At 47.1% G+C, this 26,571-nt stretch overlaps 1 protein-coding gene across 1 annotated transcript; it reads left to right on the top strand.

The window, feature by feature from the left end:
• Nucleotides 1-1,774: 1,774 nt before the first annotated feature.
• On the top strand, nt 1,775-25,897 carry LOC128829172 (ADP-ribosylation factor 2). Its single transcript, XM_054014443.1, has 5 exons — nt 1,775-1,883; nt 16,028-16,193; nt 20,125-20,235; nt 21,970-22,094; nt 24,110-25,897. The coding sequence occupies exons 2-5, from the start codon at nt 16,046-16,048 to the stop codon at nt 24,269-24,271; spliced, it is 546 nt and encodes a 181-aa protein (XP_053870418.1). The 5' UTR covers nt 1,775-1,883; nt 16,028-16,045; the 3' UTR covers nt 24,272-25,897.
• The last annotated feature ends 674 nt before the right edge of the window (nt 25,898-26,571 follow it).

Below are 26,571 nucleotides of genomic sequence, written 5' to 3'. Positions count from 1 at the left end.
GGTTCAGTTAACATTAAGATCAAAGTTGTAAGTTATTACAGGAAATAATAGTAGTAAAAACTGTGTTATCCAGTCCTGTACCAACCAGAAAGCTCTATAAAGCGGCATTTCTCATCTTCATAGAAAGTCCGGTTTATAGTCTGGTTGGCGCAGGGCCAGCAGGCTCCCAACCTGGCTTTGTGTAGCTCCCCGCAAGCGGCAACCTGTCCCAGCTGCTCCTAACCACCATATATATGTATTTGTACAACACCCAGCACTATACCCAGACTCTTATGCACTACTGTAAAACAAAGTTTAAAGAACCTCATTTTATCTTTTGCAAATCACCTTTAAGTGGTTTACCCAAAATCACACAACAAATTAGGCTCTTCCCCTTTAACCTTTAGGGAGGAGGGATAGCTCAGTGGTTTGAGTATTAGCCTATTAAACCCAGGGCTGTGAGTTCAATCCTTGAAGGGGACACTTAGGGATCTGGGGCAAAATCTGTACTTGGTCCTGCTAGTGAAGGCAGAGGGCTGGATGCAATGACCTTTCAAAGTCCCTTCCAGTTCTAGGAGATAAGATAGCTCCATAAATTTATAACCAGTACAGGGTAGTCCTTTCAGAGAGAGGAGGCCTTCTCACTGTGTGTTTAAACAATCTTTACACAATCCTAAAAAGTTAAGCCTTAATACTTTTTACTCTTCCTATCAATAGCTAGCTGCTAGCCAGTTTAACCTCCCAACATAGCTTGGCCATGCACATTAGCACAGGACACATCCATAATTCAGTGTAGAGCCCAACATCCCCAATCTCAACAGGATGAATTCTGGCTCCATGAGAGTAACAAGAGAGACTGGGTGCTTAAAGTGTAACCCAGACGCAAAGAGTTAGTTGTACAGGATACTCCAGCTTGAGCATCTTGGCTATTAATACAGCTGGGCGCCCTCTCTGGGTGGAAGCTGCTGCTGCTCCTCTCAAGGCACAGTACCACAAGCTGGGCCCTGTTGTCTTCAGGAGACAGGGCCCTTCGGGCAAGATGCAGCAGCATGCAGTGGGAAGGCTCTGCAGGCCATTGCTTGGTCTCCTTTGGCATTACACAGCCTATACAGTCATGTCAAATGTTGTGGTGTATCCTGGCTAAGCCTTATGCCATGCTGGGATGTAGAGTGGCCACAGGCCACAGCATAGCTTGGCACTGCAGGCTCCAGCCTCCCCAGGAGTCTGAGGGAGACGCAGCCCCACACCCCGGCACTGACACCCCCCTGAGCCCAGCACCGTGCCTGGCCATGCACCCAGGTGCCCCGGGGCCCAGCCTCAACCCCCACCACCGCACTGCCAGGGCCCCCACCCAGGCTACTGGGCACAGGCCCCCCCAGCGCGGCTACAGTGCCAATGCCGGCCCCGGACACGAGCCCCGCTGGGGTTGGTACCCTCCCCCTGCACGCGCTGCTACCCGAGGTTCTAATTATAGCACAGCAGCGCCTGGAGCGTTCCTTAAATACAGCCCGCGCCTGGCCCCGCCCGCCGGCCCCGGGGATTGGCCAATCCGCTCACAACGCAGCCGCCATTGGTTGGAACCTCCTCCGCTGCTGCGGGCCCATTGGTTAAATCGCGGCGCGCTCACCGTGGTGACGAATTAAAAACGTGAAGCAGGAAGAGAGTCACGTGGAAGTAGCGGCGTTTCCCTTCCCGGCCGCGGTCCTACCGGCTGTTTCTGCCCCGCCCCCGACTACTGGTGCTGCTCTGATTGGCTGACCTTGCCCGTCACTCGCTTTCTATTGGTCGAAGGGAGGAAGTAGGCGGGGATTAGCAGCCCCTTGCCCCGCCCCCCTCAGTCGCCATTTCGTTGCTGGAGCGGCCGGGAGCGGACGCGGTGTGCGGACAGAGCCGGGACTCGCGGGGTAAGCGCGGCGGAGCGGCGTGGGGCCGGGTCCCGCCGGTTGGGCGCCGCGGTGTCCGTGCGGGCCGGGCCTGGGAGGGGCTCCTGACCCGCCAGCTGCTGGGGTGTCCCGTGAACGGCCTGCGCGGGGAGCCGGGGCTCAGCCCGTGCGCTGGGGTCGCGGGGCGGCGGCCGCTCGGTACAGAGCCGATGGTCCCTCGCGGGGTCTGTTCGTTGCGCCTCGCGGACACCTGCCGTTCGCTCCCCGGGCAGATTCCCCGCCACGCCCCTGCCTGGGGATCGCCGCGCCGCCCGCCCGCTCAGGTCGGTTTCAGTTCTTCTCGCCGCGACAGGCGGGTTCCCTGAATCCAGGTTTCTGTTCACAAAAAACCGCCTCTGTCGAGTGACTGCAGGTGCAACGTCAAACTCGTGCAAGTTAGCGGCCCGGCTTACACTTGTGTGTGCAACCTTCATTTTGCTCGTGTGTGTGTGAGAGTGTGTGAGTGACTCCTGTGCCCGGCAAGAGACGGGCTCCATGTGTGAAGTAAATAACCGTGTAATGAGATTCTAGTATTATGCAGGCATCATGGCTTACAATCAAGATTACACGGCTGACCGGAAATCTGGCAGTTCCTAACTTTTGAGTGCTTGGCCTTGCAACCTAGCTAACTTCGGTTTTTGAATTTGGCCCAGTATATCTAACGTTACAGCTAAACATCATCTGTTTTTACCTTTTTAGAAAACATGGGAAACTCTGTAGCAAGCCTAATCTTCCCTGGATGTTCTCTGGTTTCTCTTCTAATGCCATCTCTCTTCGGGTTTGCATAGGTCTTGAGACTTCCCTGGATACCCAAGTTTCATAAATTTGATAAATTGTGACATTGGGAACAATAATCCTACATTAGCTTCCAGGGGCTGGACTTAATAGCCCAATCTTTCCCATCGCTAGCTACTTTAATTATAGGGCAGAGAGTTCAAAGAGTAGCCCATTGAGACTAGGGTGAGGTACAGATGTGACTGAAGTATTGCGAAAGTGGTCCTAGCAAAGCACTTGCTGTGGTAGAAGCTGGCTTTACATGTGAATCTCTGAATTACAGTATAGAAGCTGTATACACATTAGTCTGTTTTGACTTACTTTGTTACTGCTGGTAGTTATGGGTACAGCCTGAAGATGTTTGGCTGTGTGTATGTTTTCCCCTTGTGTGCTGTCCCAGCTCTGCGCAGACAGTTGGCACAGCAGACCTTGAGTGAACTGCCCAATGACCACAAGATCCGTTAAGGTACGAAGGCACCCAGCCAGGTTTATTGTTGATGAAGCACAGTAATAGCACCTGGCAGACTCTATGAGGATACGAAGACTTGTAACTTAACAAGGGGAACAAATATTCATGTTCATTTTGGCTACACATACACTTACCTGGGAGAGCTATGGTTGCTGTATGTGGAGCTGTGGTTGTCCTGCCTGTCCCCCTGTATGGAGTGGTAGAGATGCAGCCCTGTATTCCATGTAGAATGTTGGGGGAAGAAGGGGATGTCGTGAGGTGCTAACATGGAGTTCTCCATGGACTGCAAAGGGAGGTGAGCTCAGGATTGTTGAACCTGTAGGTCCACAAGAGTCTGCAACATCTGTGCTTGCTGCCAGAGAAGACCTGTTATGTCCTGGTGCATCTCCCTCTCCTTTTACTGGGCCTTTCTCCTGTCTGTTCTTTCCTTCTCCATACAGTGTACAATATTCACCCTCCAGGCTCTCTGCTCATGGTCCGATGTAGCACTGGCTTGTGGTATTTCACTGAACATATCCTCCCAGGTCCTCTTCTTTCTTCTCCTTATCTGGCTCAAGCATTCTGTGGGTGTAGAGGGAGACCCCCTCAAGGTCACAACAGCAGTAGTGGCAGATAAGACACAGAAGTACCGTTGTCAGTATATTCGCAACGGAAGGCAAAAATTAAGGTCTAGAACTCCCTCACATTGTTCCTCTGAAGTTTTTAACAAGACCTGTTTATTTGTATTTCGGAGTGCTTGTGCACCGTGCCAGCCATGGTGATTATGGCCCGCTCGGGGTGAGGGAAATGAGAGAATTGCTCAGGTGCATAAAATTGAGTATAGGGCAATGCACTGAATCCGAGCACTGTGTTCCACAGGCGGTGGTGATTTTAGCTGATATCTCACTCCTGAGGGTAACAAAGGGACAGAGCACAGCTGCTGCTGGTATCTTGAAGCCATCTGGGCCCTGTACACTGCTAACCTGTTTACTGCAATGGTGCTGCTGACGTTATCACCAATTGATGTGGGAAAGTGACCCATTGGAGAAGAAGAAATAAGGCTGCCATCCCTAGAAACCTTCAGCAGAGGATTGCACAGTACCTCCATGAAAGTTTCATTGAGGTGTCTCAGGAGGATTCAAGGGATATAGAGCCCTGTGTACATAAACTGTTCTTCATGACTTCCTCTCCCCACCCAGCCCTCCAACTCTCTAGAGGAATGAAAAGCAGATAACAAGTCTCTGTCTCTTTGTACCACTACCTTTTCCAGTCTGACTAAATTAGTGAAAAGGTAATAGCTCTGTCCTGCTAAGTTTGGGGCACCATCAATACATCATTGTAATGGGAAATGCACTCACACACGTACCTGAGGTTCCGTCCCCTGCATTGGGCTCACCCATGCTCAAATGACTGGACTGAGGTAGAGTTGCAAACCGGTCCTGCCTTATGGCGTATCTGTGTCTCAGGCTCCTTGGAGGTATCTACGGCGGTGTGCAGGGTGGTGATAAGTCCACCAAGTATGGCAGGCAGCTCTTAGTAAAAGTGGCAGTTCTGCATCTTGGCGCCGGATTGACTGTTGGCCTCCGTGGTCTGCCTGCCGCAGCTCCTTCGCTTTTACGCAGCATTGCCGCTGCTCCCTGTCGTACTCCTTCTCCTGCAATCCTCTCATAGATGTCCACATTTCAACAGCTGATCCATAGCTCCGCCTGCACAGCTTCTTCTCCCCATGGTCCCAGAAGATCCAATATCTTCTGTCTACTCCAGGCTTGAGTGTGTAGGTGGCATGGTCGGCCTGGCAGTTGCACACAACAGTGGAGAGCAGCTAGGTGTGCTTGCCAAGCTGGACAATCAGGACAAGGGATTTCAAAAATTTGTAGGGTTTCAAAGGGTTGGGGGGAGGGCTTCTGGTCTCCTTGATCCCAAGCAGTGCAGTTCACAACTATGACCAGAGCGGTCAATAGCAGGCATTGTGGGACACCTGCTGGAGGACTGTTAAGGTTGACATAGGTAATGCAGTGTCTATGCTTGCACTGTGGTAACTTAGTACATCGACCATGGCTCAACGCTGTTTTGGGGGAGGTATTGTGTCGCCATGGGGCGCTTACATCAGTGGGAGACACGTTTCAGTGTAGACACATGCACAACTAGCTTTATGCAATGTGGCTTATGTCAACCTAACTCTTTAGTGCAGACTAGGCCTTAGCTGGTAAATTTGGTTTGTTCCTTGGTGTTGGCCAAGAAGGCAGCTGTCTAGAAGTCTTTGAGAGACTTCTTGAAATCTCTGGGAAGGGAGTGATAAGACAGACTCCTTCACGGAGGCTCTCTCCAACTGCCTGGCTATGTAATGACTGTCAGCCATGGGGTGCTGCTCTTGCTATATTTAGTTTCAATAACTTTTAAATGGGCATTGAAATGTTAGACACCAAGAGCATACTGAGACACATCCCAGCCTCCTCCCCCTTCAGGAGCAGCCTCAGCTGTGCGGTTTCTCCCTCTGATGCCCATGCTCCTCTAGTCCCTGATTTGGGGAGCTGTGCACTGAGGTACAGCAACGCTAGCTCCAGCACCAAGGTTCAGTGCCAGGTAAGGCTGCAGCAGGACTTCCCAGCCACTCAAAACTGTAAAAGCTTGAAAATAAGAAGTTGGTGGGGGGGGGGAAGCCTACCAATGAGCTCAGCAGTGCGAAGACAAAATAGCTTCCCCAGTGTGAGGAATACGTGACAGTCAGATGTGCTAATCTGATTGAATAGCATGAGGTCACAAGTAAGGTTACGCAGTAGAGCGCAAGTTTGATGAACTTGGCGTGCATGATTCAGTACCTTTGATGCCACACTGTCTCCCCCCATGGCACCCCTGCACAGCCCTTTGCCTTTTTTTTTTTTTTTTTTTTTTTTCCCCTCTCAGCCTGGAATTCTGCATTTCACCCCCCTCACCCTGAGCAGGTCCAACTGGATTTTGGCCCTGGCTGTACACTTCTTTTGTGAGCCTGTAATCAGTATGAAAATGCAGTGACAGAACAGCCTCTTCAAAACTATGGTTTTTATCCATAGTAACAGAACTGAGAAGAGGGTGAAACAACAAGGCCTATATGTCTATTCTCGTACCTAGAGCTTGCAAGTTTAGGTAGGTCCCATTGGCTCAGGCACCCCCCAGCATGCAGGCTGTCTCACCCAGCCTCAGGCAGGGTCTCCTTTTGAGTTTACAGGCTGTCTTATCCATTTCAGGGCTCCTTTGTATGTCCTGGGACCCCTGCGTCTCACCAGGAATTTGCTGTATTGTCCTGTTAACTTCCTATTTCTATGCTATTGAGGTTTTGGGGGTGGGGGTATGTCCTGCTTCAGCCTTAACTGTCACAGAAATGGTTGATTTGTTTTTATTAACACTGTGCTGCTGGAATGTGTTGGCAAGGACCACACTGCTTAGAGCAGGAGCCAAAATCTCCCTAGCTTCTGAGACTGGCTTTGTTAATGACTCACTGCGTGGCTTTAGGTAAACTGCTTAGTCTCTCTCTGCCTCACTTCCCAGAGCTGTAAAATGGGGGTATGGATTTATTTGCCTTTAGTGGGGGCTGGCCTCTAGAGACCTGCCCGAGAGTAGGGGAGAATAAATGCCATGCATTGTAGGGATCGCATGTTTCTTCTTCGAGGGCTTGCTCATGTCGATTCCAAGTAGGTGTGTGCGCCGTGTGCACAGTCACCAGAAAGTTTTTCCCCTCACAATACCTGTCAGGTTGGTCCAGACACCCCCTGGAGTTGTGCCTTCATGGCGCCATATGTAGGGCCCTGCTGACCCGCCACCTCTTCAGTTCCTTCTTACCACCCGTGACAGTTATTGGAGCTGCGTGTCTCTTCTGTTTTGGCAAGCCTTCTCCTAGGTTTCTATTGGTGAAACCTGTAAATAGTTTAGAGTTAAGCTAGTTAGTTAAGTTTCTGTTTGGGGGGGTATCCCCCCCCATTAAGTTTTCCCCTCCCCAGGGATTGGGGTATGCCTCAGTTCCAAGGATTCAAGCCGTGCAGGCCCTGCCACAAACCTATGCCAAAGGGTGATCCTCACAAATCCTGTTTGAAATGCCCTAGTGAATCCTATCAGACAGATCGTTGTAGGATTTGCAAGGGATTCTGTCCTAGGAACAAAAAGGGGAGGGACTTAAACAATTCTTCATGGAGGCAGCCCTCTGGCCCCAGGCCAATTGGATCTGGCACCCAGCACCTCAGTGTGGAGTGCACCAGTCTCAATTAGAGAGGCTACGGTGCTGAGGAAGGACTCTGTGCCTAGAGACCCCCAGCACCGTCATTCCCTGGTAACTAAGTCCACATCTTCTGTGGCAGCCTGGCACCGCTCCCATTCACTGGTGCCTCACAAGAGGCACAAGAAAACTGATAGAGGGCGCTCGCCCATGGTGAGAGCAACTGGGAGAGAGAGCGCTACCAGTGTGTGTCCCAAGCCGGGGCACCCAGCACCTACCACACTGGAGGCAACACCATCGACTACGGGCCAGTGCCAGCGGACTTCCACATAAGGGAATGCCAGGTAGAGGAATTGACTCTCCCTTCCAGCCCCTAGACATGTTTGAGGCGGCCAGGGACCTGGCAGCCATGATGCCACCACAATCCCCCGCAAGGCAAGAGAGAGTGCTGGACACAGACCTCTGGCACCACAATGTAGTGCAGCACCTTGCAGAGGCAAGCTGGACATGATGCGGCACCGGTCACCTTCCCCGCGGCACTGCTCTCCAGCGCCATCTGTATCCGCATCGCCATGGTTTCTGCACTCAGAGTTGCAGTCATCAGAGGCGGAGTCATAATCTCCAAGTGTAGCCAGCACTGGTCAGAGTGGCACCGCTACAGGCAGGAGACAGCGTGAGCTCCCCCCATGGTGCCTTAGCCAGCGCAGTGGCAGATGCCCACACTATGGCCCTTTTGGACCCCGTGGGCATACCACCAGGGCCAGGGGTCCTATTCCAGAAGCTCCCAGTCTGTCACATAAGGAGGACGGGCTCCTCTACTATCCGGGGACCATTTACCACCGTCCGGCGCCAAGGTGGATGCCAAGATCGATGCTGAGGCCACTAGAGCTCGGCACCAAGCATGAGGACACCGCGTAGGGTGAAACTCACAAGCCAGAGGGTCAAGATGGCCCAGTTTCTCCAAGGGCATCCTCATTTTCCTCTCCTGATGAGGCACTGATGTCAACCACTCTGCCCCCCATGGACAAGGCTCACCAGGAGCTGTTGCGAAGGGTGGCCCAGAACCTTGGCCTCCAAGCGGAGGGGATAGAAAGAAAGTACTTAGTACCCTCAAAGGGGTATGAGTACCTCTTCACCCATCCACAACCAGGGTCAGTGGTGGTAGCAGCTGCGAATGAGAGGAAAAGGCAGGGTCAAGCAGAGCCCAACACCCAAATCCAAGGACTCAAAGAAGCTGGAGCTCTTCTGCAGAAAGGTGCACTCCTCTGGGAGGCTCCAGTTCAGTACTGCAAACCAGCAAGGGGTCTTGATCTGTTACAACTTCAACTCATGAGATACCATGATGAAGGTCAAGGAGTTGCTCCCCGCTGACTCTAGATAGAGTTTGCAGCGGTTGTGGAGGAGGGCAAGGCGCTGGCAAGGACCTCGTTGCAGTCCGCCCTGGTTGCGGCGGACTGGGCCACACAAACCATGTCATCTGCTATTGCCATGAGGAGTTGTTCGTGGCTGCATGTCTGCCTTCCCCCCAGAAGTCCAACAAACAATACAGGACTTTCCCTTTGAAGGCTTGGGGCTGTTTTCGAAGCAGACAGACTCCAAACTCCATAGTCTGAAAAATTCAAGGGCAACATTGAAGTTATTCGCAAAAAGAACAGGAGTACTTGTGGCACCTTAGAGACTAACAAATTTATTAGAGCATAAGCTTTCGTGGACTACAGCCCACTTCTTTGGAGTGGGCTGTAGTCCACGAAAGCTTATGCTCTAATAAATTTGTTAGTCTCTAAGGTGCCACAAGTCCTCCTGTTCTTTTTGCGGATACAGACTAACACGGCTGCTACTCTGAAACCTGTCAGATTGAAGTTACTGGCGCTGCATACACCAGTCCCACAGGGAAAGCACTTTAAGCCCCAGCCTCCCCTGCATTTTTTACCTGGCACGGCCTAGGCAAGACTACTCTAGGAAGCAGGGCAGGAACAATAGATGTAAGCCACCCCAGCCCCTCGTTCAACCAATGCCAGGGCTCGGCTAGGCAGTCCTCCAGCTCCAAGCCCGCCTTTTGAGGGTGTGCCCAGAAGCAGTGCACCAGACCAGATCCTGGATCCTTGCTTCCTGAACTGTCATAACCTCAGACTGCTGGGTGCTGCACATGGTAGAATTGGGATATTCTCGCCAATTCGGTTTCAACCTTCCCTCCCTCCCTTCCCCATCCCTCCTCAGGGACCACTCTCACGAGCAATTTCTTATACAGGAGATGCAAATGCTCCTAAGAGCAGAAGCAGTAGAGGAGGTTCCTCGGGAGCTAAGGGGAAAGGGATTCTACTCCCGAAAAGCCAAAGGAGGTCTCAGACCCATTCTCGACCTGCAAAACCTCAACAGATTCATGTGAAACTTCAGTTTCTTCATGATGTCATTGGCCACCATGATTCCCTCCCTGGATCCAGGGGACTGGTATGCCGCCCTCGACTTGGACGCGTACTTCCACATATCGATTGTCCCGTCTCACAGGAGGTTCTTCCGCTTCGTGTTTAACCGCACTCATCAGTTTACAGTCCTCCCCTTCAGCTGGTCAGCGGCCCCTTGTGTGTTTACCAAGTGCTTGGCAGTCGTCGCTGCCTTCCTGTGAAGACGACAGGTGCAGGTGTTCCGGTATCTCGACAACTGGCTTGTCAAGGGTCGCTCCAGTGTGCAGGTAGAGGTGCATGTAAAACTGATATGGTCAACCTTTGACAGGGTGGGTCTATTGCTAAACGTACCGAAGTCAACCCTATCCACAACCCAGAGGATAGAATTTATAGGAGTAATCCTAGACTTCACTCACGCCAGGGCATTCCTGCCAGAGTCTCGCTTCCAACCCATTTGCTCCATCATAGAGGACCTCAGGCAGTTTCCCACCATGATGGCACAGATATGGGATTTCTGGCTGGGATGATTTAGTTGGGAATTGGTCCTGCTTTGAGCAGGGGGTTGGACTAGATGACCTCTTGAGGTCCCTTCCAACCCTGATATTCTATGATTCTATGCATGTACGTGGTTCAGCATGCAAGGCTGCGGCTCAGACCTCTCCAGGCTTGGCTGGCATCAGTATACTGGCCGAACAGACACAGCCTGGACAAGTTTGGTTTCATTTCCTCCTCTGGTATTTGAGTCTCTTCTGTGGTGGCTCAACCCTCAAGCAGTATATGGAGGAGTGTCCTTCTCCAGGCCTCAGCCCTCAATGTCTCAAGTCACGGACACATCAGTGTTGGGGTGGGGATCACATCTAAGGGCCCTCAGGACTCAAGGTCTCTGGTCCCAAGTAGAGCTCTCACGTCACATCAATGTCAGGGAGCTGAGAGTGGTTCACCTAGCCTGCTAAATTTCCAATCCCATCTGGAGGGCAGATGTGTATCTGTTGTATTGTCTGTCACAACTGTGATGTTTTATATAAACAGACAGGGTGGAGCATGCTCCTCTCCTGTCAGGAAGCCCTCAAGCTGTGGGACTTCTGCATAGCCCCCTAAATACACCTAGAGGCATCTTGCCTTCCGGGATCCCAGAACGAGCTGGCGGACCATCTCAGCAGATCCTCCTCAGCCACAAGTGGTCCATTCATGTGGCTAAACCCCATGGAGTGGGCGTGCTCGGAACCCATTCGAAAGGTCTTCCTCGGCAGCAGAAAACCATCCACTAGAGCTGCATACTTGGCCAACTGGAAGAGATTTTCAATTTGGGCAATGCAAAGGGTACATCTCCGATGCAAGCATCAATGCCCTTCATCTGTTGCACTTAAAGAAGCTAGGTCTGGCAGTGTTGTCCTTAAAGGTTCACCTGGCAGCAATCTCTGCATTCCATCCAGGGGTTGACGGTCGATAAGATCTAGTCCAATAATGGGCTGCTTTCTCAAGGGACTAGACATGTTATACCCTCAATTTCACTATCCAATACCGGCATGGGACCTTAACCTGGTGATTTCCAGGCTAATAAGGCCCCCTTTGAGCCTGTAGCAACATGCTCGCTCCTCTCTACCTCTCATGGAATGTGGCATTCCTAGTCACAATAACTTCAGCCAGGAGGGTGTCTGAGCTCAAGGCCTTGACACCTGAACCTCCATATACAGTTTTCTATAAGGACAAGGCCCAGTTGTGGCCTCATCCAGCCTTTCTGCCTAAAGTCATATCACAGTTTCATATAAGCCAGGACATTTTCCTCTCAGTGTTCTACCCTAAGCCACATGCCAGCAGCTGGGAGCAAAGGCTCCGTTCCCTAGATGTCAGCTGGGCATTGGCTTTCTATATCAAAAGGACAAAACCATTTTGTAAATCAAACCAACTCTTTTTATTGCAGGATGAAGGGCCTTGAAGGGTTTGATCGCAGAGAATTTCATCGTGGATCACGTTCTGCATTTGAACTTTCTATGTGCCAGCCCATGTGCTGTCAGTGCAGTACATGAGGGTGCAAGCCGCCTCGGCTGCATTCCTGGCACATGTCCCTATACAGGAGTTTTACAGGGCTGTGACATTGTTGTCGATCCATATGTTCACCTCACATTATGCCATCACTCAACAGGCCTGGGATAATATAGCATTTGGCAGAGCAGTGCTTCAATCAGCAATTCACTGCGCTCCGATCTCCCCTCCTATGGTCTGCTTGTGAGTCACCTACTTGGAATCAACATGAGCAAGTACTCGAAGAAGAGATGATTACCTATCTTTGGTAACTGTTGTTCTTCAAGATGTGTTGCTCATGTCTGTTCCAAGACCCACCCGCCAACCTCTGTGTCGGAGCAATGTTGGCAAGAAGGAACTGAGGAGGCGGCAAGTCGCCAGGGCCTTATATGCAGCGCCATGAAGGTGCAACTCCAGGGGGTAGCTGGACCGATCTGACAGATACCACTAGGGGAAAAACCGTCTGGCCACTGTACACGCGGCCCGCACACACCTACTTGGAATGGACATGAGCAACGCATCTCGAAGAACAAGTTACAAAAGACCAGTAACTGCTTTACGTTGTGCATAGATCACACTGGGATTTTGGTGGTACAGAACATAGCACTCCAGTGTCTGAGGTCTTACTAATTTGGGACAGTAACTCCATGCTCCTTTTAAAGAATGGGTTCCACCAAAAAGTGTCTTTGTGGAAAATCAAGAACTTTAATGGTTTTTGGCTCATCCTGACTTTTAAGTATTAAATAGTCTCTAAACTAAGGGATTGTCTCTGCTACTCTTCCTTGTTGAGTCAGCTTTTGGGGATAAATGAGTATTGGTCCTTGGCCTGATAGATATAGTCCTAGCTTCTGCTTGTGTGAAGAGGAATTTTTCCCCCATAAGGGCCCAGCATGAGCTGTGGAGTTTTACAGACCATGTCAAGCAGGGGGTCGGACTAGATCAGTGGTTCTCAAACTTTTGTACCGGTGACTCTTTTGATAGCAAGCCTCAGAATGCAACCCCTCCCCCCCTTATAAATTAAAAACACTTTTATATATGTTTAACACAATTATAAATGCTGGAGGCAAAGCAGTGTTTGGGGTGGAGTCTGACAGCTCGTGACCCCCCCACCCACCCCCACACAATCTCACAACCCCCAGTTTGAGAACCCCTGGACTAGATAATCATAATGGGCCTCTACTGGTCTTAGAAATCATGAATCTATCAAAGGACATTTTTCCACATCACATGTTAGGATGTAGAACTCATTGCCACGTGTCGTTGAGGCCAACCAACCGGAGAACCAACCAGTATTTGGGTCCTAATATGGTTATGGCTTTGTAAGCAGAGGGGCGGTCCAAAACCATCATGGAGAACAAACAGCCTGTTCTGTCAGGAGTTCATCTCCAGGTCAGCTAAGGAGTAGAATTTGTGCAAAGTTTGACAACCTCCTTTGTAAAGCCTGGCCATCCAAACTGGACACACATCAGTAATGGTCTTTCTATTGCTGTATGTACTGATAATAGCACCCCTACTGGCCTTGATACCCCCTGCCTTACTGTTCTTAGAGCACATTTGCTCCCAACCGCTGCATCATCCTGGGGGCTTATTCAGTTCATTATGCACCTTTGGTTGCCACTGTCTAACATGTACAAAATATATCTTGATAATGAAAGGTTTTAAATCCCTGGGGAAACACTTTGTCAAGAGCTGCTGCTAATAGAAAGTGCTAGCATGCAATGATTAGACATTGCAAAGTCAAGGTGCCATGTCATCCTCTAACAATGTCTTGATTTTATATTTTCATCCTTCATATGGCTTCCCCTTTTGATAGCATTCTAACTTGCATGAATAGCTTCTTGTTTTCATGCCCTCTTGGTCTGCATTCTGATTCATCATAACTGGATTGCTGTCTTCCCCTTACATGAGATCTAGATCTCAGACTTACAATCCCACCTACAGCATCTGCTTGTGCTACTTTTCAGTTTCTCTTAGACTGTAGCCAGTCACACTCGTCAGATGGATGCTGATTTTAGTCTCCTTTGGAGTGTTTTGTTTTATAAAACAAAAGTCTGGTGCCCTCCATGCACCAAACCGGGAACAGCACTGGCAGTAACTGACCTGCATTGTGCTGCCTCCTATACCAAGAGGGGATGATCATTAGGAGCTACAGTGATTGCCTCCCTGATCGTTTGTTGATTGGATTTTAGGCTGAGCCTACCCAGAGTTCCAGTTGTGGGGGCTGCTTGTGACATGGGTGCTTGACCTATTAGGAATCGGGCTGAGATGATCAGTGTTTCAGTTGGGTGATAACTTCAGTTTGTATCTGGCTAAACTACGTAATGGGGAGAGGCTCTAGTCCCACTGCCAATTGCCTGACAGTTTCCCCTGGCAGTTCTTCCTTTTATGGGTCATGGTTTTTGTCAGGGTTTTAATTTGTACCTGGTGGATTTTGTACTTTCTCCCACAGGCTCAGGTGGCACGCGCACTCCAAAATGTAACATGAGGTTTGGGTTAGTTTGAGCTAACAGCCAATTTGGAAGCTAGTGGAGGATCTACCTCTTTTCCCATTTCTTGCTTTCTCCCTTCAGAATCAATAGCATGCCGGACAGTAGATTTGCTATTTTCCAAGCCTTACACCTCTGCATGCTTGATTTCTCTGAATACTGCAGGACCCTCCTCCTGTGGCAGACTAAACCACCAGATTCTGGCTTTGTAGAAACCCTGAGTCACCTGCCTTGGTTTCATTCACCATTGTCCTTTCTCAGTCCCCAAAGAGTGATCTTGCATTGACTCCAGAGTTCAGAAATACTAGTCGTGAGCTACCCATGAAGGCCTGGAAATCACAGCTTTCAGGGAATGAGCATTAATGTTCTAGCCTATCATACCAAGCTGCTATGCATACAGTTGCCAAGGGGGTTAGTTTTAATAAAAATCTGTTTGATTAGCACTCAGAAATGTCAGTTACTACTCGGACTGCTTGGGACAGCTAATGATCTTGTCTGAACGAATACATAGTGAGGGGAAATGCATGATTCCTGGAACCTCCTCTCCACTGGGACTCCCAAAGTTGACTCTTGGAGTATTGCAATGAGTAGGAATGTAGTTTGAATTTTTTTTACTCTGAAAACGTATATGCAAATAGGATTACAGCATACTTTGTTTGTGGTGCAACAGGGGAAAGGGAGATGTTTAATTCCAAGGCGCACCTACATTTTGCAACACAAGTCTCAGCTGATCGTTCAAGAGGAACCTTATATCTGCCCCCTTATTCTATTGTTATAAATTAAACACAGACGCATAATATGTGCTCTCACTTGGTTGAGCAGAAATTGTGTTGAAGTCAACCAGCAATTAAAATCCTGCATTTGCTCAGCTTTTTCCTTATGGTAGTTAGTTGAATACAGTGTCTGTAGGCTGCAGTTCACTGCTTTACTGGCAGGGTGCTGTGCACCTGTTTTAAATCTATAAGGCAATGAGCAGACTCATGGGTATGGTTAGATGTTGGTTGCAGGTGTGTTCATTCAGGGTGCTGTCTCAGCTCTGTGCAGATAGCGGAGATAGCAGACCTCAGTTAAACTGCCTGATAAATCCACAGACCAGGCTTTAAGCGAAGGCACCTGGCCAGGTTTATTGTTGACGGAGCACGGTGATAGCACCTGGCAGACTCTCTACAAGGATACTAAGACCTGTCTGCCTGTGACCATGGACTCAGCTCAGTCAATGGCAGGACTTTCCACTGCCCCCCTCTGCTTACCAAAGACACTCCCTCTGAGATACATTTTATACCCCGATACAAACAAGTTGGTACTGCCCCTTTGCCATGGTTAGTTACTGACCCCTGACTCCGATAGTTATCACCCATCATCTTGTACATGTTGGTTCGATCAAAACATCTCTATTCTGTGCTGTCATCCTGTCCTTTTAGGAGGGGTCAGTGTGTTCCTTTTATCCTAGGGGAATGTTTTTTGTACCATCCTTGATATCAGGGTGTTCTAGTACCTCTTGATATCTGGCTATGTTTGCACAAGTACTCTGTCGAGCACTTCTTAAGAATGTGTATTTCTGCAATATCAGCCCTGTTTCTGCCAAATTCTGTGAGCAAGTCCTGCCTCATACAAGGGCTTATGTCTCAGGCTCTCTTTCTAATAGAGCGGGGGTGGAGGAGAGATGCAATCATTAATCCTGTCAATCTGTATTGGATGGTTAAGAATCATTCTGAGATTGCATGTAAGCAGGACACCTATATAGAGATTGTCTCTTGCACCATACTGAGGCATGGGGAGCTGCTAAATCAATCTCTTTTTCTTAACAGAGACCATAACCAACTACAATGGGGAATGTCTTTGAAAAACTGTTTAAAAACCTCTTTGGAAAGAAAGAAATGCGAATTCTCATGGTAGGTCTGGATGCAGCAGGAAAAACCACCATCCTTTACAAACTTAAGCTGGGGGAAATTGTGACCACCATCCCAACAATAGGTAGGTTTTATTAATATACTGACTCCATTAGAGATGTGTGCAGTAAGGGAACGTCATCAGAGATTCACAAGGACTTTCTGACACACCAGTTTGTGAGCACTGTTGTGCCTTATCCCAGGTCATGTAGTGTGGGTTGAGAGGCCAGAGGAACTTGGTCTTAGAGCAGAGAGTTAAGACGCTTCTCTAACTTCACTGTAATGAGCCCTGATTCTAAAAGAAGCAGAAAACCACATCCTAACGCCATTGTTAAATGTTTGTTTGGTTAATGGGATGCATGGACTGAAATTTACAAAGAGGTAATATGGTCTAATGGTTCAGACTGGGGATTAGGAAATGGGAGATATGGGTTCTGTTCCCAAGTCTGTCAGAGACTCTAATCTTGGGCTAGAGATGTAAACGGTTAAACCGTTAACCAGTAAGCATTAGGCTTACTGTTAACCGGACCTTCACCCTTATCCCCTGCAGCAGGCCGTGCGGGGGCCACGGGGCGCGGCCAGAGCGACCCAGGCCATGGTGTGGGGCCCCAGCATCAGCAGGACCCTAGCCCCTGTCGCCCTGCACTGGCCTGCCGTGGGAGTGACATCAGTTAACCCATTAACCAGTTAAATTATACAATTTTAATAGTTTAACCAGTTAACTTTTTTAACCAATATTTACATCCCTACCTTGGGCCAGGGTGGATTGATTTAAAACAAGGCAATTTAAATCACCAAGTGGAAAGCATTGATTTTAATCACCTTTTCTAGTTGTACTTACTTTATTTTTCAAAGAAAGATGCATTCTCATTGGTTTATATAATCATTAAAACATGCTGATTTACAACTAAATAGAACCTTTACACTAGATTTGGTAAATCTCTTTGCTACATAGGAGCATTTATTTAAGCAATATATAGCTTAATATTTTCAGCTTCTTATTAATTATACAATTTTCGTATGTTAGAAAATGGTGAATGATATACTGCTTATTAGATAATTCACTTTTCTCATGATTTTTGTCAAGCTGCATTAGGATGGCAACTGGAATTTTATTAAACACACAACAGCATGTACAATTTATTAAACAAAACAACATTAAATGTTTGGATACATAAATTTCTCATATCAAACCATGTTTCACATTTACAACTAAATGATTTATTAAAGGAACAGAAGAATTAACTGTAGTCAGTGAATTAAACTGATTACTTCAGGTCAGCCTGGGAAAAATTCCAAATATGTGTAAGTGAAAGCAACTGGTGCTTAACTTCCTACTCGCCTAAGTCTCTTGGAAATGAGACAACAGTCTCCTAAGTTATTTAAGCTGTTCTTCAGACTTTAAAACAACCAGATCTCATCCCTTCCCTCCTTATTTTCATTCATAGTCTGGAAGAGACACAAAGCTTTCTCATTTTTTTTTCAACTCCCACTTGATTTCTCAACTTTGAATTAGTCCAAATTAAAAAAAAAAAAAAAATCTTCCTGTGCCTGCAGAAGAGGCAACTTGTATCAGAAGCTGGGTTAGCCCTTCAACAAACTCTGGTTCCAGGTGCTTAGCTAGTGACTTCCACCAGTTCATTAGTGTGACTTTTTTAAAACATCAGCCAATACCTACTGCTTGAATGGTGCCCTGATCTCTGTTCTGGTCAGTATGACTTAGAGGTGATTATTAGATGCCCGTGTCATAGCTGCAGGTTCTTCTGCAGCAGCTAGGCTCGACCCTGGTACTCTGGGTTGAGACTATTAGCAAGAAAATGAAGTGGGAGCAAATGCGTGAGCCACCTGCTTCTTTACTGCCTGCTGCTTAACTGTGTTGATGCCTCTGTCTTTCTTCACTGGCTCTTGAAGTTCTTTCCAAATTTCAACAGTATCAGCAGCAGAGTAGCAATTGTTCTATAGTTTGTTCCGGGCTATGGAAATAGGTTTCAAGATATTCAGCATACCTTCTGCATTTCTCTTTAGCCCAGTGTTGACTACTTTGCCTGCAATAGTTTCCTCTTTTGTTTCCATTTTCTTCACAAATTATCATCCGAGTAAACCAGTTCTTAATAAATAGCTGATGAAGTGGGCTCTAGCCCACGAAAGCTTATGCCCAAATAAATTTGTTAGTCTCTAAAGTGCCACAAGGACTCCTCGTTCTAGCACAAAACTGTCACTCTGAATTTCAACGATGTTTTCCTTTATTCCTGGAGGAGTTCTGAAGTTTAAAAGATGCATCAAATGAGCACTGCCCCCATTTTATTACAAGTTTCAGGTTCCCTTCATTCTCTTCATCTAGATTTCTTTTCCTCTTTGCTACATTTGCACCATGACAAAGCTATGCACTTGACACTGGAATTTTTGTTCACAGTTCATCATAGCTTTCACTGCTAAATCTGCTATCTAGGCACTTCCTGATGTATTCGTTGTTTATCTTGTAGAAACAACCCCATCTTCTGTTGCCACACACACACGTATTACTGGACCGTTGTGTACATTGTTCCACCCATCAAGACTCAGATTAACGAATGTCCCATCAATGTGTTTTGCACACTTCCTTCTCAGACAGTGTATCCAGCAACCTTCCAGCTCTGCTGGGTGGAGTGTAGCCTGGTCATAATGATTGAACCATGTCAATGAAATGTTTGTTCTGAAACAATACAAAAGGGAAAAATTGTTCCATGAATGAACCAAACACATTTGTCATCTAATGGAGTCTGGCTGGAATTTGCTGGTCATGCTTATGAACTCATCCATGGTTTTTCTGGGTGATCGTTTTTTTTGTTTTTGTTTTTTTGGTTTTTTTTGACACTCAGGAAATCTACTGTCTGATGTGTGTTTAGTTACAGCTCTGCTGGTGGGACCAGCAGATGATGACGCTGTAGATATTGCAAATGATAAGCATTCGATCCCCTTGTGTCTAATCTAGACCATAGAAACAAAATGTGTGTAAAAAAAAAAAAAAAAAAAGTCAATGAAAGATTCCTCCTCCTACAGCCGTTTGTATGACTGTTTAAATGATACAACTTATTCTAAATGCAGTTTGATAGGGAAAATAATAAATCATAAGGATTATTTAAATCAATCTAACCCCCTATCTCGAGCAACATACCAAACAGATTATGAATTTTAACATTAAATTTTTTTTTCAAGTCCTAATAAAACTGTACTTGTGACGAGGAAATCTGCCCCTAGGATGGTTGACTATGTTGAGCAATAAAAGTCCAGAAGTCCAGCAGTGACAGTGAAAATGTAACTGATAAATATTCCTTCAACAAACATTTTGAAATTCATAAGTAAGTAATCCACCAAAAACACACTTATGACAATCTAAATGATCACTTACTAGCACAGTAAGACAGGGTTGGCTGTCCATAAAAATGGTGCAGAGATAACTTTACTAACCAGTTGATCCAGATTTTTCAGACACATCCACTTCATCTTCAAAGTCATTCTGAGGAGCGTTTTCATTGTCATTTTGTTCTGACAACAAGGCCTTGGATTTTTTGTTGCACTATTTACATTTGGCCCATGTTCCTTTTTTGAAGGAAATATTGAAATATTCTCAAATTAGGGCCTCTTACGACCTGCAGCCATGGCATTTTTTCTCCAGTTCCCTCCAGATTCCATTGCATTTCTGAGAAGACATGAGGCACTAACTCCAGACTGTGGACAAAATTCTAACTTGGGAGAATTCATTTTCCTACCTTCCTTGCAGTTTCAGTTGACTATGATATTCAGTTTAGATTAGAAAATATAGTGTTGCTGTGTGCTATCAAATAACTGTCGCATTCCACCTCAGAGGTGTCCGTATTTAAATGGTGACCCTTGCCTAGCTCTTAGATGTTAAGGCTTAATACTTAAAGCTCTTTGAGCTCCGTGGATGAAAGGCAATATAGCAATGCAAAGTCTACTTCATCTTTATTGGCTTGGGCTATATTTAAATTCCAATTCTCTGACTCTCTCCCATGCAGGTTTCAATGTGGAGACTGTAGAATACAAAAACATAAGCTTCACAGTCTGGGATGTGGGGGGCCAGGACAAAATCAGACCCCTCTGGCGGCACTATTTCCAGAACACACAAGGTAAGTGCATATTTAAACCACATACATACTGTAAAGGTCACATCTAAATGCTGTCCGCCTTGTGCATGTTCAGGCCTCAGCCGTGGCTTCTCTAAGCCAACAAACATCAATCTTGTGTTTTGGTCTTTCACTTCCCCCTCTGTGCCACTCCTTAACTCTTTATCTAATTGGGGAATGGCTGCTATGGTCTCCATAGTTAAGGTTACTGTTTAAACACTTTTGGAAACCACTCTTACCTGCCACACACACAGTTAGAGCAATGTGACTGACATGGCAGTTCAGAGCCTTTTGTGCAAGTCCCAGGTAATTTAGTGACGGGTTTCCTGAGATATAGCCCACACCTGCAAAATGGCCTATTTAAGAAATGCTTTTATTTGTGCAGAGATTGGGGGGGGTGGAGGCCTGGGAAAGGATCCACATGCAGTTTATATTGCTGGATGCCCTCTGAATTTTAGCACCTCGTTCTGTAAACAAGCTCAAACTAAGGCTTAGTGTTGGAGTTTAGTTTTTGGCTCTGCAGAGAAAGTTGCTGGACTACAGTGAGCCATGCATGTTTTACAGAGGCTGAGGGGGCGTATTTAGTCCGCAGAAGAGAAGACTGAGGGGAGATTTGATAGCTGCTTTCAACTACCTGAAAGAGGGTTCCAAAGAAGATGGATCTAGACTGTTCTCCATGGTAGCAGATGACAGAACAAGGAGCAATGGTCTCAAGTTGCAGTGGGGGAGGTCTAGGTTGGATATTAGGAAACACTATTTCAATAGGAGGGTGGTGAAGCGCTGGAATGGGTTACCTAGGGAGGTGATCGAATCTCCTTCCTTAGAGGTTTTTAAGGTCAGGCTTGACAAAGCCCTGGCTGGGATGATTTAGTTGGGGATTGGTCCTGCTTTGAGCAGGGGGTTGGACTAGATACCTCCTGAGGTCCCTTCCAACGCTGAGATTCTATGATTCTACAGTCCTGTGCACAGACACTCTACTCCTTAGCTGACCTGAAGATGTACTGCTGACAAAACAGGCAGTTCAGTGATGGTTTTACGCTGCCTCTCTGCTTACTAGGCCATAAAAACATTGGGAGACTCAAATCGCTGGTTGGCTGTCCAGACAAAACTTAACTGTGTCCCAGAACCATATGATGCTGCAGCTTTGCTTGTGGCAGCAATGGCCCGGGTTAAGAAGCATTACTTTAAAAGGCCTACAAAGAGGCAGCAGGGTTAACTTTTTCTTGCAGCCTGTAGTAGAAATTGTATCCCAGTTTCAATTTGACGCTTTCAGACGGGGTCTTTGGTTAAATACGAGTGGCTGGGATGACGTATTATCCATACTCCAACTTGACTTGTGTTTTATCAGGAGTTTGAGGAATTAGCCTTGCACAAGGAGAAAATTTATAATCTTTGGCTATGTAATTGAAAGGACATGTTAGCTAATTTTTTTCTTTATCTAAGAACTAGGTCAAAGTGTGATGGGGGACAGGTCCATCAGTGACTATTAGCCAAGGTGGTCAGGGACACAATCCCATGCTCCAGATGTCCCTAAACCTCCAACTGCCAGAAGTTGGAACTGGTCAGCAGGGGTGGATCACCTGAAATTGCCCTGGCTGTTCATTCCCTCTGAAGCATCTGGCCAGTGTCAGAGGATACTGGGCTAGATGGACCATTGGTCTGACTCAGTATGGCCCTTCTTACGTGACCTAGTTATTACTGAACACTGATTCCATCTCTCCTCTGACTCCTGCGTAGGCTTAATCTTTGTAGTGGACAGCAATGATCGGGAGAGAGTGAATGAAGCAAGAGAAGAGCTCACCAGAATGTTGGCAGAAGATGAGCTCCGCGACGCCGTTTTACTAGTGTTTGTAAACAAACAGGTAAGGTGTTTCCTGATCCCTACCTTTTCTAGGTCTTCGTGGGGGTGGCCCTTGTGATTGCTAGCATTGGCAGTCTTTAAATCTTCTGCAAGATCTGCTCTAGTTCAAAAGGAGTTATTGTGGAGCAGTTCCAGGGCCTGTACTACACAGGAGGTCAGACTAGAATTGATCACAGTGGTTGCTTCGGGGGGCTCTGGAATCTATAAATCTATGATCCTAACCAGGAAGAGGTTCCAAGCTAGACAATGAACTGGCTGTGGGGAATGTTCCAGTTCTTACTAAATAAAATAAAAATATTTTAGCTTCTGAAACTGGAACTACCCTATGAGTTCTTGCTAGTGCACAGTGCTGGTGCAGTCTCTGCCTGGGAGAGATTAGGCAGGGTGGGGGAAGAACTCTGCATATGTGAGATTGATGTTCTGGGACTTCTTGTAATTCAGCCTTGTGAAATTTTGCTGATCTGGGGAGAGTAAATTTTAATTTAGTGGAGCAAATATTCTTAGCATCTTCATTATCCTTAAATGGGCAAATGGTATTTGTACCTGAGCTGGTAACATTTCAGTTGTTCTTGCAAGGCTGATCGGTTGTCACTCTGCCCCGCTCCTGCTGTCAATGTCTGGATTAGATTCTTCTAATGACCCTCAACTCTCCAGTTAAAATTTGCTTATAAACCATGCCAGCCTTGCAATACTTGCCTGACGTTCCCGCTGGTTCTTCCAGCCATTTTGTCTACCTGCTTAGGAATGTAGGAATCGGTGAATAGTTCACTAGCGTGGCAGGCACAGCAAATCCAAATGACAAGTCAGACCTGTTCATACTGAAATTCATAGACCGGCATATGCTCCTCTCCCCATCATAGCAGACTTCAGTTATTTGCTTCACTTTCATCTAAAGCTTTCAGATGTCTCTAAAAACACGTCAAGTAAATTGGGTAGCAGACAGGTGGGGTCCTGAATCAGTGTTCCCTCTAATTTTTTCCATCCATGTGCAGAATGAATTTTGTTAGGTGCACCAATATCGAGGTATGTGCAGATGTGCGCCACCAGTAGAAACAAAAATCCTAGATATAATATATACTTTTAAAAAGTTACCATAGGAATAATTACTCCAGCCAGGACAGGTTAGGCATTTTACAACTCACTACTCGAATTAAATTTAAGCATAAGAAAAATTATGAAATGCACAGACCAGTCAAAAAACTAAAATAACAGCACTGTGAAAGAATAAAATTAGAGAATATATGTGCATTGCAGGAAGTACCAAGAAGTACCAACAACAATACAAGTATGTTAGGAGGCGAGTGTGAAAGTGTGTGTTGGGGACAGAGATAGTGGGGGGGGTTTGGAGATACAGATGGAGTGTGTGTGTGTGTATGTAGAGAGACAGATGGTGGAGTGTGTGTGGAGAAAGATGGGGAGGGGGGGTATGGGGGTGTGACTGTATGAGAGACGGTGGGTAGGTGTGACAGACTGGGTGTATGACAGAGATTGTGTGTCTAAGACAGTGACTGTGAAGAGAGACATACTGGGGTGTGTGTATGTGAAGAGAGGCAGTGACTGTGTGTCTGAGACAGTGACTGTGTGTGTGTGACGCGTGAATGCTGCCCCTTTAAGTAGATGGGCACTCACCAGTCTGACGCCTGCTTGTACAGACACAGCAGCAGCTGCCAGCAGCTCCGTTCCACATTCTGCTCCTGAGTCGTGTCCCGTCCCCTCCCCCCCGCTCTGCGGAGATGGGGTACATGGGCAGGGGGGACACCCTGACTTAAACCTCCCCCACCCTGCGCAGGAGGCTCCCAGGAGCAGCTGGCCTGGAGCTCCAAGGCAGAGGGCAGGGGCAGTGTGGCAGTGGGGGAGGGGCACCTGAAGTACACGGCACTTGATTGACTGCTGAGCGGCTGCATGGATGCACAGCTTAGAGGGAACATTGGTCCTGATCAGCCTGTCTTGGCTTTATGGTGCGCGGACATAAGCATTTTTAGTTATAACATTGTATGTGATTAAACTTCCCTTTAGGACCTTCCCAATGCTATGAATGCTGCAGAGATCACAGACAAACTTGGCTTGCATTCCCTTCGTCAGAGGAGCTGGTACATCCAAGCAACATGTGCCACCAGCGGAGACGGGCTTTACGAGGGATTGGACTGGCTCTCCAACCAGCTCAAAAATCAGAAGTGATCAATTCCCTGAGCATCTCATGAGAACCAGCCAGCCTCTGCTATGTGTGCGTGTGTGTGTGTCAGAGGGAGAGAGAGAGAGAGAGATCACACAGGTGTGTGCGTCTGGGAGTGGGAGCAGCTTTCTCACACAGTGCCTTAAACATGCTGTAAAATAAAACCAATAGTATTCTATTTTAAACACTACCTTCCATAGCTTTGAACATTGCGTTTTTACACCAGCAAGCGGAACTTGGGGGATTCTATGGGACATGATTGGAAAAAGGAGCCTCGGCACTTGAAGGACATGAAAACCTGGTGTGTAAAACGAGTTGTTATTGCAGTTGTCTTGTGTGAGTTTTGTGTTTCCCATTATCAGTGCAGCCTGTTGTAGTGTACAGTTTGATCTCCTTCCTTCCTTCATTTTTCAGTAGAAACATAATTTTACTCTCTGAATGTTGCCATGGGACTATATACCAGCATGTTACTCAGTATTTCAAACCCCTGACCCAGGCATCCTTGTGTAGCACGAGATGTCTCTTCCGGTTCAGTTGAACAGTAGCATAGACAGTGTGTTCTGTGGTGGGAACTGTGTATTTTACTCTGCTGTGTGTAACATACCTCATTGTAAAGTAATTTGGGGGGTTGTGTTGCTTCTTTGGATCAAGGTTTCCCTAGCTCCAGTCATAGATTAGCCCCTCTAGCTAATTCCTCGCTCGTGGGATGGCAAAAGCTCAGCTGGGGAGTGAGACTTCAGAGAGGGGATCAGACGTCTGCACAGGCCAAGTGATGTATTGCTCAAATGACCTTAGTTACTGGCATCATGTGAGCATCTCCATCGGCAGGCTGGAAATGAGGCTTCCGAGATCACTGCTCCCACTCCTGCTTTGTACAAAATGTCCTACGCTCACTGGGAAGGGCTAGCGATGTCTTGTACGGTTATCTAACCTAACAAGTAGGGTTCCTGCAACGGAGATGAACCTAATCAGTCTGTGAACGTCAGTAATTTGGTGTCAAGGGGGAGAAAGGAATCTAATGATAGAGGGGATTTGGGAGACTAGACTGGAGCAGCCTGGGCTAGTGCTGTGTAAGCAGTTTTTATGTCCGAAAAATCCATTCCAGTTTCAGCAAAACGTGATTTGGCAAACACTGCTCTGTATCGGATAGTCCTTTGACCCACCAAATGACAATGGCCAGAAGTACTCTTACCACACTTGTGTTTGCATTTCCCCCCTGAAGTCTCCACTAGCCCCTTATCCCTTTTGGTCACAATGTGGAAGAAAAGGCTGGTGCCTCTTCTGCCATTGACAGTAATGCTTTGCGCAGGCTCAGTGAACAGAATGTGCAGTTACTCTTGACTTTTTAAAAAAAAAATTTTTTTTTTAAAAACCCTCTAGCTCTTGGAAGGGGAGAATGTCAGTCTTTTAACCATTTGAATCTACTTAGACTATTGAGAAAATGAAGCAGAAATGTCTTTTTAATAGAAAAGTTTCATATATTCATGTTCAAAAGCGTATGTCTATAAAAATACAATGTGGGGAGGGAAGCGAAGTGTGAATCGGATACAAGCCAAATGTGGATTTGGTTTTTGAACCATGTTGTAACTTCTCTGAGAAGTGCACTGTAATAAAGAGAATCTGTCTTGGAATGAGGAGTGGGCTTATGATTGATGGTAGCCGTGTGCTTTTGCACACATGGATCCCTGTCAACCGTCCAAACTAAGAACACCAATCTAATTTCTGTAGTTCCTCCTTATCTACTGATCAAGGAATCCCCACCCTCTTGTCCTGTTCTCCCCGTGCCATGCTCAAGGGAGCTAGTAGGTACAAAGGTCTTGAATATGACAGATTTGCTCTGAGAACTTTGGTAACTTGTCTGTTCCTGCTGCAGGATTGGAAGTGTGTGTGTACAGTAGAGCATCTGTGCTCTGCACTGCCCCAGCCCAAGGAGCTAGACATACAATAGAAAATTCATTTGGGAGGACTAGAGGAAGCTGCCTTTTTGTGAAAGATTGTTCCCTCGGTGCCCAGCGGAGGAGCTGGGATTCATCTTGGAGAGCTTCATTTTCAGTATTGTAGGACAAAGGGGAGAGAACTGCCTTGTGAGGCCAGGATACAGCGTATATGCGGTCATTTCCTTCATGGCTGCTTTCTGCTCCCTCTTGCCTCCTTTTTCCAATTCTTCAGCTATACACTACAGCTGGTTTTTGTAGAGATGGCTCACCTGCTGACCTAGCCCGACCTCAAGAAGGGCTCTGAAGAACTGTGCCTGCTTGCATGCTGTTCTGACCACTACTGGATCTTCTTTCACAGAGCTTAAGGC

Source organism: Malaclemys terrapin, chromosome 25, assembly GCF_027887155.1.
Source record: "Malaclemys terrapin pileata isolate rMalTer1 chromosome 25, rMalTer1.hap1, whole genome shotgun sequence".
NCBI lineage: Eukaryota > Metazoa > Chordata > Testudines > Emydidae > Malaclemys > Malaclemys terrapin.
Note: the sequence above shows the minus strand (reverse complement) of the source record. Positions and strands in the feature narration are given on the sequence as shown.

Bases quoted from the DNA above. Each gene is read 5' to 3' on its own strand.
- LOC128829172 (XM_054014443.1), top strand. From the start codon at position 16,046: ATGGGGAATGTCTTTGAAAAACTGTTTAAAAACCTCTTTGGAAAGAAA. The intron at 20,236-21,969 runs GTAAGTGCATAT...ACTCCTGCGTAG, and splicing joins CTATTTCCAGAACACACAAG to GCTTAATCTTTGTAGTGGAC. The intron at 22,095-24,109 runs GTAAGGTGTTTC...ACTTCCCTTTAG, and splicing joins TAGTGTTTGTAAACAAACAG to GACCTTCCCAATGCTATGAA.